The 12538-nt window shown below is 43.6% G+C and overlaps 1 protein-coding gene across 1 annotated transcript; it reads right to left on the minus strand.

Annotated features, from left to right (window-relative positions):
* Positions 1–823: 823 nt before the first annotated feature.
* w (eye pigment precursor family transporter white) lies at positions 824–11299 on the minus strand. Its single transcript, XM_089263378.1, has 6 exons — positions 10919–11299; positions 3337–3619; positions 2610–3264; positions 2228–2543; positions 1502–1633; positions 824–1442 (listed from the first exon to the last, which is right to left on the minus strand). Exons 1-6 carry the CDS (start codon positions 10988–10990, stop codon positions 828–830), a joined length of 2073 nt encoding a protein of 690 aa, XP_089119504.1. The 5' UTR covers positions 10991–11299; the 3' UTR covers positions 824–827.
* Positions 11300–12538: the final 1239 nt, after the last annotated feature.

Below are 12538 nucleotides of genomic sequence, written 5' to 3' on the forward strand. Positions count from 1 at the left end.
CATCGACCGCGACAGCGACGGCGATCCAATTGGCGGCGGCGGCGGCGGCGACGGCGACGACGGCAGCGGCAGCGACGGCAGCCTGATCATAGGCAGCAAACGGCGGTCGGTGTGTGTGTGTGTGTGTGTGTGTGTGTGTGTGTGCGACAGTTAATTTGAACTACTCAAGACACTGATTCCGATTGGAGCGAGCTCCAAGCTAACCACAGACACAACAAACGACACTAAGCAGCAACAGCAGCCAGCAAGGCAGCCAGCCGTCAGTCAGTCAGTCATTCAGTCACGCATTCAGTCCGTCCGTCACTCGCTCGCTCACTCACCAAACAATGTAATGCGCGCTGCTGTGCCAGCAACAAATCAATGAGAGCGAGCGAGTGCCGTCAGCCAACGCTCGCTTGTTGCGCCAGCTGGTTGTCTCGCTCATTTGCCTGCTTCTTGCTTGCTGTCTCGCGCTCGCGCACACACAGCTTGCGGCGCGCTGTGCTCGCGTGGTTGGCCCATGTTGAGTTTCGCATGTCGCCGTGGTGAGTCTACTCGGGGTGGTAGGTTTGCGATAGCGCGCGCAATTCAAAATCTTCGGCACTTACCAGCATGTTAGTGTGTTGGCCGTGTTTGGTTCACGAATAAACAAATTTTGGGTTCATTGTGTACATACGGTAGATTTAATGTAAAATGCGACGCCTGTTAACAGGTAATATGCATATACATTCAAATTTTGTGGGCGTCAGAAAAAAAATGTATAATAATAATAAAAAAAAAATTTCCATATAAATATATATATATGTGTATGTATATATATAAGCATGTATATGTATTGAATCGGGGGCCTACTCCTTGCGCCTGGCACGTAGTCGCAGCGCAAGGTAGGCAAAGCCACGGAAGCCCACAATGAGCAGAGCTAGGCCCACATAGTCGAGCGGCAGATCCGCGGCGGAGAAGTTCAGCGTCTCCAGGATGACCTTGCCGGAGCTGGGGCACGTTGTGTTCGAGGAGGTGCAACTGATTTCGCCGGGCTCCACGTCGGCCCACTGATTGATTAGTAGGCCCTCGTTGGCATACCGGAACCAGGAGAGATACGACAGCCATTTCAAATAGATGGGCACCGAGCCCGAGTTGAGGAAGAAGCCGCCGAAGAGCAGGAACGGTATGATGACCGGCGGACCCACCGACAGTGCCATCGATGTGGAGGAGCTGGCACAGGATATCAAATAGCCAAACGAGGTGGACACATTGGCCACCAGTGTGACCAGCGCCAGGCAGTTGAAGAAGTGCAGCACGCCCGCCCGCAGCCCAATCATCGGATACGCAATCGCCGTGAAGACCAGCGGCACGGTCAGAAAGAGCGGCAGCTCTGCTATGGTCTTGCCCAGAAAGTACGTGTCGCAGCGGTAAAGGCGACTGCGCGCCTCCCGCATAAACACCGGCAGCTCCGACGTAAACACCTGGTCAACGGGAAAAGCAAGCCATAGAGTAGAGCGGGGAGTGAGAGAGTTTTGCTTACATTGATCGTGGCAAAGACATTCTGGAAGGTCATGTTGGTCAGGAAGAGGAATATGGCTCCATTGATGTTCATCACGCCCACCTGCGTTAGCTGCTGGCCCAGAAAGATGAGGCCTATCAGCACAGCTACCATCTGGAAATATGATTATAGCTCAATATTACGAGTAAACTTGAAGATTTACATTGGACAGCGGATATGTGGCGGAGATATCAGATGTCCGACCTTGGATCTCAGTCCTCCGGCGGCGGACTTCCGACTAAGGTCATACAATATCAGATACCCGACCTTGGATCTCGGTCCTCCGACGTCGGACTTCCGACTACGGTCATACAATATCAGACACCCGACCTCAGATATCAGTAAGCGGACATCGGACTTCCGACATCGGACTTCGGCCATACAATATCGGACATCCGACCTCGGATATCAGTCCTTGGGCATTGAACTTCTGACACCGGATTGCCGACATCGGTCGTAGGACTTCAGTCAGAGGATATCGTATATCCGACTTTGTATATAAGTCATCGGGCATCGGACTTCCGACATCGGAGTTTTGACATTGGATTTTCGACCTCGAGCGTGGGACTTCAGTCATAGGAAGTCGGACATCCGACCTTGGGTATCAGACCTCGGACATCGAACTTTTGACACTGGACTATATTGTCCATTCGACTTTGTATATAAGTCATCGGACATCCGACAGCCTAGATCCATCGGCGGACTTACCGTAGTCTGTATGAGTCGCACTTTGACCAGCAGCGGCTCCTTCAGCACCGACAGCCAGGAGCGCCAGAGCACGGCCCGGAACTGCATGAACCACGTCGCCTTGTACGTATACCCATTCTCGGGCTGTTCCAGCGGCTGCGTCAGCGCCTTGGTGGCCAGCAGGTGCTCCATGTCGCGTGCCACCTTGCTAATGGCGAAATTATCGCAGATCTTGGCGATGCGCTCACGCGACTCCACCTCGCGGCCCGGCACAATGGCCAGCACCTGCACGTAGAAATCCGCCGGATTATAGTTGGTCGGACACTGGGCGCCAACGCTGCAAAGTAATTGGGGTTGAGTTGGGTTAGACCATGGGGAGTAATGTCCCATTGGGAACACTTACTAGGAGAAGAAGTCCACGGCCTCGCTGGGCGTGCCAAGGAATGCGACACGTCCCTCGGCAATGAGGAGTATCTTGTCGAACAGCTCGAAGAGCTCCGACGATGGCTGATGTATGGTCAGTATGACGGTCTTGCCCTTCTGCGATAGCTTCTTCAGCACCTGGACGACACTGTGGGCGGTAAAGGAGTCCAGGCCCGACGTGGGCTCGTCGCAGATGAGCAGCGGCGGATCTGTCAGGGCCTCGGAGGCAAACGCCAGGCGCTTGCGCTCCCCCCCCGACAGACCCTTCACCCGGCCCGGCACTCCAATGATCGTATGCTGGCACTTGCTGAGCGAGAGCTCCTGGATGACCTGATCGACGCGTGCCACTCGCTGCTTATAGCTCAGCTGGCGGGGCATGCGCACCATCGCCTGGAAGATCAGATGCTCCCGGGCCGTCAGCGAGCCAATGAACAGATCGTCCTGCTGCACATACGCGCAGCGCGCCTGCATCTCCTTGGCGTCCACGGGCTGGCCATTCAGCAGCCGCATGCTCGACGGCGACACCTGGACGCCGTGGGGCGAGCGAAAGGCCAGCGCATTCAGCAGCGTCGTCTTCCCGGCTCCTGAGCTGCCCATCACGGCCAGCAGCTCGCCCGGATAGGCAACGCCGCAGACTGTGAAAGTACGGCAAGTGAGTAAATGGAGCTGGAGGAGATCCCCGGGATCCCCGGGTCCTTGGCTCTTACCATTTTTGAGCAAATGCTTTCGCGGTGCCGGAATATGGCGTTCGTTGCAGAAGAGGCCTCGCGTCCGATTCACCAGCTGGCGCCAGTTGGAGCCGGGCTGATGCACTGCACCGAAGATGTCCACATTGTGCCAGGCATAGGTGAGCGTCTCGGGCAGCTGGCCATCGTCCGATGGGCTCAGCGTGCCATAGTTCTTGGCCTGGCCAAAGCCCTGGCTAATGCAGCTCTGCGCTGTAGCCGCCACATTTGTGGCAGCCGTCGCCGCGGCTCCCTGCTCCCCCTGCTGTAAGACACAAAACACAGTTTGCTGGGTGAGTGAGTGAATGGACCGGATGGCAAGGGATGGGATGGCTGGCTGGACAAAAAGGTTTCAAAACTTTTCAATTTCGCGCGAATAGCCAACACTCGTGGCCATAAAAAAGGGCGACGGCGCGTAAATCTTTTCGCCGTGCTAATCCCGTCGCCCACTTACGACCTTTCACAGGACAGACAGGCCCGGCGTGGGAGGCGTGGGCCGTTTAAGTTTCATAAAAAGACTCGAGACCATTTAAAATGTGCAAATTAGGGCGTCCATAAGCCGCAGACTGTGTCGATTGCTCGGCCCTGTTGCCACTTCGTAAGACAAATGCCGAATCGTCGCCGGATTGGGTTGGCCGTACTCAATCCGGCCGGGCCCAAGCCATTTGAAGGTGACTCGAGTCGAGCGAATGCCAAAACTTTGTCCTCAAATCCCCTTTTCGGGCGCACCGAATCGGTCCGAGGCCGTCCGACTCCGTTCGACTGCCTTCCGCCGTGTCCCACTGTGTCAAGCAATTGAGCAATTGGGCATCTCGTAATTTACTTAGCATACATTTCTTTTCGATTATCGAGCGAGTTAACTTGCTTGGCTGCGCCCCCTGCGATGGGATACATTTCGCATTGTTTATCATAAAGAGTTTTCCCCGCTAGATGCGGACGAAAAGTCGAATGCCTTTACATCTCATCTGATTGCTTTCAATGCCAGCTAGCACTCGACTTCGCTTCAAGATGTAACAAGTCTGAACCAGTTTTTAAGGGTGGGTCAGCTAGCGAGGCTTTGATAGTATTTGTATTTGAGAGCATTACGAAACATAGCTTGAAGTTGGGGAATATACAAAGCTCTTTCAAAGCAACTTTGTGCCTATATATCTCATATTATCTCCCTCGATTCTTGTTCTTCTCTCTCTATCTCTCATTATGTGAGTATCACAAATTCTCCATCTCCTGAACTTTTTCTATGAATCTTTCTCCCTCTCTCTCTCTTTCCGAATTTTCTCTCCTTCGCTTTTACCCTCACTCTCTCTAGCTCTTAGCATTTCTTTCTTTCTCTCTCTGTCTTTAACTTCCTCTCTCAGTCTAATTCTCTCTCACTTGAGCTCTATTTTATTTTCTCTGTCTTTCTCACTCTCTTTATGTATCTATCAGAGAGAGAGAGAGAGAGAGAGAGAGAGAGAGAGAGAGAGAGAGAGAGAGAGAGAGAGAGAGAGAGAGAGAGTAAGAGACTCTCACTCCTCCTCTATCTCTCTCTCTCTCTCTCTCTCTGAGTCGCCGAGCTTCAGTCTTTCTCTTTCTCTCTTCAAGTGTCTTTCTATCTATCTCAGATACCGTAACTGTTTCATAGAGTCTATATTTTTCCTTCTCTCTCCCTTCCTCCTTTTGCTTTCACTGGCTTTCTCTTACTCTTACTGTCTATATTTCAGTCTCGATTTTCTTTCAGTCTCTAGTTCTACCTCCCTCTCTCCCTCTCTCTCTCTCTACCCTCATCTGTTATTGCTCCACTTCCTCCATAATTTTGCTCTAAGAGTAGTTTTATAAAAGATTGAGCTATACACATGTATATGTATATGTATATGTATATGTATATGTATATGTATATGTATATGTATATACATACTTTTCTGTATATACTAAGTGCTTCCTCCATTTTCGATTTTATATTTCAGATGCAAAAGAAAAACTAAGTTTCGACTGAGTCCATTAAACATATTCATAAACTTGACAGACTTATTAATTTGTTTGAAATACTTAGGGTAGTTACAATATATACATATATATGTATATATGTATGTATGTATGTATATGTATTCGTCGCTCTAGCGACATCTGGCGGCGAGAAGAGCTATGCCTGCGGCGTTGCCAGGCAGCCAAAGGAAACGCATTTCTCGCAAAAGTTATGCAAAAACGATGTAGAGAAACGCAAGAAAAAACAACAGAACAGAGAGAGAGTGAGAGAGAGAGAGAGAGAGAGAGTGTGAGGGAGAGAGAGGGAAAAAAAAACACAAGAAAGTACGAAAATTAAATAAATATGAAATGTGAAATATAAGCCGGGGGCCAAGCTGCCAGACACCGAGAGATAATACAGCAACACACACTTAAGAAGCGCCAAGGAGGCTTACAGCAACAAACAGCAACAACAACAACAACAACAAACAACAACAACAACAACAAGACAAGCAAATAAATACAGGAAAAACTTTTTAATAACATTTTTCGGCCTCATTTGTTGTGAAAACAATTTTGCTTGGGCTCTGGCACGGCCGCAGAGCGTGCCGCATGCCACGCCCACAGCTGTCCGCCGCCTGCCGCCTGCCACATGTAACGGATATTAAATTTTTCGCGTCTACCTCAGCGAAGACGTCGTCGTCGTCTTTGCCGTCTCCAATTTCTCAAGCCAAATTGAAATGCAACAGACAAACAGCAGCAGCAGCAGGAGCTGGAGGAAATGGAAGGAGACGGATGCTGCTGCGGGACAGCAAACCCAGAACGTTGGACAGTATTAATGGCCTCCACGACATTTATATATATACATATATACAAATACATATAGATGATAAATAAAAATATTTATGTAATTTGTCTGATGATTTATACAAATTTTTGATGATTGCGTAAGGTGAGACGCGAATGCGTAGGCCCTCAGACCCTCAGACCCTCAGCTGCGCCAATTAGCGCACTGCCAGGCGAAGCCCCTCAAGCTGTGGGAGTGGACCAGCCGCCGCCGCCGCCGCTGGCGGGAGATGCGACGTGGAGCGGCAGCCCAACCGCAATGGACATTGTGGGCGTTCAGCTGCGGCTTCACTCTCTTGGAAGCCCCACGTGCGGGTCAAACAGACAGCAGCAGCAGCAATGGAAAGCTAAAGGAAAGCTGAGCAAGAGTTGGCCAAATCCGCAGGCACAACTCGAGCTTGAGAAACGCAAGACAAGATGGAGGAAGGCCCAGACCCAAGGAAGTCTGTCTGAGGGAAAGTGTTGAAACGAAGAAAAGAGAGTGAGAGGGAAGGTCTTCTTGTGTTGGACTAGGTAGAAAGTGAAGGCCCTTAAAAAAGGGGTATTGCTCACTCAGAGAGTACGAATAACGACTTGGAGATTTGTTGAGCTATTGGAGAACTCTTAGCTAATAATATATGTACAAAATATAATACAATAGCTTCGAATTGGTTAAACTTTGGGAATAGAATTTGATATCTGATGAAGCAATCAAATTATCCATAAATAAATCCATAAAAGCAGAGAGATATTCCTATAGGAAATACATACATTGAGCTGCAACTATATCAGGTATATCATAGCTGTTTTTGTAGATCTTAAATACATCGATATTTTAACTAGGATTATCGATAAATTTACATCAGATATGTCATAAATATATCTTTATCGAATGCATCGTAAATATATTTATGTCAGATTTATGGTAGGATTTATATTATACGATTCATCTATATATGGTATATGGTAGATATGACATAGATACATTTTCATCATATGCATCATATAATATATGATGTATGCATATATTTATATCTATATCTATATTATAGATCATATGATCATATGATATATGAGAGATGATATATGGAATTTAAATATACTTTCGTATGATATATGATGTATGCATATATTTATATCTATATTTATCATATAGATCATTGATATGATATATGGGATGAGAGATGATATATGGGATATAAATATACTTTCGTATAAGCTATAAGGTCTAAGATATATCTATAGCTTTCAGCCATATCCTAGATACATATGTATATAGGATATAGGGAAAAGACATCTTTGTAAGATTTTGTGACTTATATAATAGGTACATACATATATAGCGGGTAAATATATAGTGGGTAAATAATAGATACATTCATATAAGACCTATGGGAGAAAACTTTATATTAGACACCCTCTATCAGAAATATCATAGATTAAGCGTATCTGGTAGCTCATAGATACATCTAAATCATACAAACTTTTATCAGATCTATATCATACCCTGATATATAATCTATATCTGTTTTATATGTGATCTATCAATTACGATATATCCATAATACATATATCTCATAGAAATGTATTTAATATGTGTGACTCGCCGATATATTTTATATAAATATATATTTCTATGAGATATATGTATTATAGATATATCGTAATTGATAGATCACATCTAAATCAGATATAAATTATATATCAGGTTCACCATATAGGTATATATTTTAGTTACAAAGATATACATTGATATCAGTTACATCATCCATGTGAGGTATATGAGAGATACAACTATGTCATAGATATATTAGCAGGAATTTGAAAGGCACAGATAGACAGATAGATTAATATCATCCACTTAAAACAAATCCTAAATACATCTATATAATCTACATGGAATGTATTACAGATACATCAACTTGATCTACTCAGCTGTCTCATAGATACATCTATAGCTAATCATAGATACCTTATTAAAGTAGAGCTACAATTTCAATTCCCGCCCATCGTTACATAGCTCCCGGTTAAATTCGGCATTCCCCTCCATTGCACGTACAATATACACATATAAAATATATATGGATGAATCCGAAATATTAAGTTGGCTTCCTGTTTTGTTTGCGCTCAGTTTTCCATAGAAATGATTATGTTGAATATAAATTCTGGTCGGAAAATGCAAATGAGCGGACGGCAAAATATTTGCTTTAATTTGTGAATTTGTGAAAATTGCGTAAAGCTGAAAATTGTATTAAATTAAATATGTGCAGCTCCAGCTCTGGTCGAGCTCAAGATAAACTAATTGAAATATCCGAGTCGAAGGATTCTGAGTGGAAATTCTGTTGTCAGTTTGACATGTGTTCGAAAAGTCAAAGTTGGAGTGTGTGCGTGGCAAGAGGGGGTGGGTAGGGTGGGGTGGTGTATATTCAGCTGAGAGATCTTTAAAGCCTTGAATAAACACAGACGGGCCGAGATAGCGACACTTGTCAGAGAAAAAGGTGCCAAGAGACAGAGATAAGGATACAGAGATACAGTGGATGCTGATACAGATGGACAGTCAAATAATGACCCAGATAAGCGTGGATTATACAATATCAATAAAAGCAAAAGCAAAGGCAAATGAATGAGACAACAATAAAAAAAAAAAAAAAAAAAAAAAACAAAATAAAATAAAAATAAAACCGAGCAACCAGAATGCGAACAGAATGAAGCCAACGCAGTGACAACAAGTTCTTGTTAACAAGCATAAACATGCGTTAAGCACTTCTCAGATATGCCACCTTAGATACATAGATACGCCAGCACATAGATACACACAGATATACCTATATATATATAGATAGTTGCTACAACTTCGTTGGAATTGTTCGCTGACACCTGAGCTGCTCTCGTTGCCCGCTGCACTTGACTCACTGCTGAGCCAACGCCCCCTCCCCCCTCCCTCGGTGGGCGTCTGTGACCCAACCCACAACCTTGCTTCTTCGGAAACTTATGGGTTTCTCCAAAGCCATTCAAATCGAAATCATGCAAACTTGTAGCTGCTAGGGAATACATTGAAATCCAAGTGAAAACACATAAATACCTTTTATTGCACTTTAGCCAGAATTATGAAAACTTGGGGATTCCCGGGAATGGATCGAAGTGCATTGAATGAATCAGGGATACTCCGAGTTTCAAATCTGAATGAATGCTCATAAAAGATACTCTTGAAAACACTCAAACTTGAGTGAGTGATGAGTACTCATGGATTATTCGAAATGCATTCAAGTTGGAGTCTAGAATATTTATGGATACTTGTGATTATATTTAGGCTGAGTAAAGTCTAGGTACTCCTGTCTATTTGTGAATACATTTAAATCAAATTGAGTTTCATATCTTTAGTGAAACATTATTTTTCTAAATATATTCACTCAATCCTGATTACTTCAACCTTGAAATACATTCATGTCCAAAGCTGAAAGATTCATAGAACCACACCAGAGTGAATGCTCATGTATAGTTATACAGACATTAGATATTTTTATTATGGATACTTATGAATACATTCCAATTTGAGTAACTTATAGATATTTTGGAAATATTTTGGAATATTTCGAATTACTCATAAATCTAAATCTGATGGAACAGACTCTTAGAGCTTTTATAAATTCACCCCAGCTCATAACTACTCATAGATACTTTTATTGATTTTCAAATTTGAATCAATTATGAAAATGAATAGTTACTTAATATTTTTGTATCTTCAAATCTTAGTGAATTATTTAAGCCAGAACTGTGAGTCTGTGGTTAGAGCTTTATCCATAATTGATTTAGGATTCTCTATTAAATATTATTCAAATCTCTGTTAACTTTAGATAGCTTTTTGTCGTTGCGTTTACCTCCTAAGTGGTGAACTCTCTAAAACTCTCTTAGCGTTTCCTATATACACTGACTTTAAGTTTAAATATTTAATTAATTATTTAAATGGAATATTTTTATTGCTAATCTAATATTTTTTTATTTTTATTTTTCTATTAGATATATTTTTAAAAATTAAATAAAAATACTTGTTGAGACATATTACTTTAATGTATGTATATGGAATTTATATGATAATATGATGACCATAAACATGTATGATATCATAGTAGTCCAGAAGATAAACGATATGTACATGTAGATATGTGCTATATAAAACCCAAGATAAACTGTAAAAGAGCAATTAGGCTACTGCACACGTTTTAGGCATATGCCAACTTAGGATATTAACCCATAGTCGAACAGTGGTCGCTAGTAAAAGTGTATATGTAATTGTATATATGTATTTATACACATACATATGTATGTACTTCTACATATATATTTATCTATCTAGAGTTAAACAAAAAGCGAGTCTGTTATGTGAATTCTATGCCAAACTATAGTTGGTTCTATAGTTGTTATTCATGTTGCTTCTGGATCCGATTACACATGTTTTGCAACATTTGATTCGCATAATGCGTGCCACTGTCCATGTGTGTGTGTGTGTGAGAGTGTGAGTGTGAGTGTGTGCGTGTGTTTCCATTTTGATAGTCTATGAATCTTGGCTTTAAATTTGACTGATGCAATGCGGTTGCGGTTTCTAGGCATGTCAATACACACACACACACACACACACATACATACATGCAAATACATGAATATGCTCTTGCATATTATTGTTCTTGTTTTATGTTAGACTGCCCCGCCTACCGCCTACCGCCCGCCACACACTGCCAGCGTGAGAACCAAACGCAGTTGCTGAATATAGCCTGCAGGCCTAACGGCATTGTTTACTTACGTTGTGCAATTGCTCGGCCGACGGATGCTTGCTGCTGCCGCGTATCAATAGCTCCTGATCCTCCTGTCCCATTCTGGCGTACACGCACGCACACAGAGATGCACCACAGCACACACACGCACACAGCACACGCGCGCCACACACACAAAAATTAAATGAAGCGACGAAAAAAAAAATAACGGCTATTTACTTGGAGCAAGGCACTCTGCGTATTGTTGTTGTTGTTGTTGCGATTTTTGCTTTGGTTTTCGTTGTTGCTTTCTTTTATTTGAATTCTTGTTTTGTTGCTCTTGTTGTTGTGCCGTTAAAGCTCCTTTTGCTGCACTCTTTGCTGCGTGACGAATGCGCGGACAAAACGCAACTGACGTTCAACGACTGCGCGACTGAGCAACGGCGCCGGTAACGACAGCGACACCAACACCGACAGCGACAGCGGCAGCAGCAGCAGCGGTAACGGTGCGCCGTGGCGGCCATTGACGCTGACGACGCTAACGATGGCAGCGCAGCGCTGCTTGCGGTGTTAGGGCGTCGAGTGAAATTTGATGAGTGCAAACAGATAAAAGCTCTGCTGCTGCAAAAACAACAACAACAGCAAGAATAGGCGCGACGGCAGCAAGAACAGCAACAACAACAACTGTTGCTTCGTCTATTTGCATGCTGATTAAAGAGCCGATGCGAGCACTGCTCAACAGTTGCTCAACGGTTGCATTACGTTCGCTCAGCTCTGCTCTCTGCTGTTCGCTTGGCTGATCAGCGCGTGCTTCTTCTTCGTCTGGGGTTCTCTTTCTACTATAGTTTGCTCTTGTTAATATTAGGCGAACTCAAAATCGCTTAATTGAAAATCGATCGATACTATCGAACAGCCTATCGATCAAGAGCGTGAACTATCGTTGACAAGCTGAAAGCTGATCAATAAAACAGAACGATGAGGTGTTTATTTAATTAATGCACATATTTAGAACAAGTAAGGGTGCTCCAGTCTGGACTGACAGACGGACAGGGCTATATCGACTGACGAGCTGAGTCCTGATCAAGAATATACATATGTACATATATACTTTGTGGGGTCTGCGATGATTCTTTTTGCCCGTCACATACTTTTACACCAAACCATTATACCCTGATTTCCCATTTTCAATGGGTTCAGGGTATAAAAACGTATTTCACGTACTCGTGCTTTGGAACATCATTAAGACAGTACGTCTACAAATCAAATTATTCAACAAATAAGTTCTTATAAGATTGCCCACACTGAAGCGCAGTCCAAGCGCAGTCGCTGCTTACTGCGCAGTTCGCAGAGCGCGCAGAAGGATTAGAATATCAGCTTGGAGGGTTCAGGGTATCTCCTAGTCGAGCAGTCTCGACTAGAGCCTTCTTACTTGTTTTTGTTTTGCATGCTTATGCAAATATGGACTATTACATATAACACTTTTTCTGTTGGGTCCTTGATAATGGTGCCATTATCGACAAACAATCATCTGTTGTCTTCAATCAATTATGTATTATTATAATAAATTTATATTTAATTTTTAAAGCATATAATTTATTTATATATATAATTTAATATGTATAAATTGCAAAATACATATTAAACTCTTTTTTAGTTCAATTATTCCTCCA

Source organism: Drosophila navojoa, chromosome X (assembly GCF_054131105.1).
Source record: "Drosophila navojoa isolate 15081-1374.11 chromosome X, UAZ_NAV_1.0, whole genome shotgun sequence".
Classification (NCBI taxonomy): domain Eukaryota; kingdom Metazoa; phylum Arthropoda; class Insecta; order Diptera; family Drosophilidae; genus Drosophila; species Drosophila navojoa.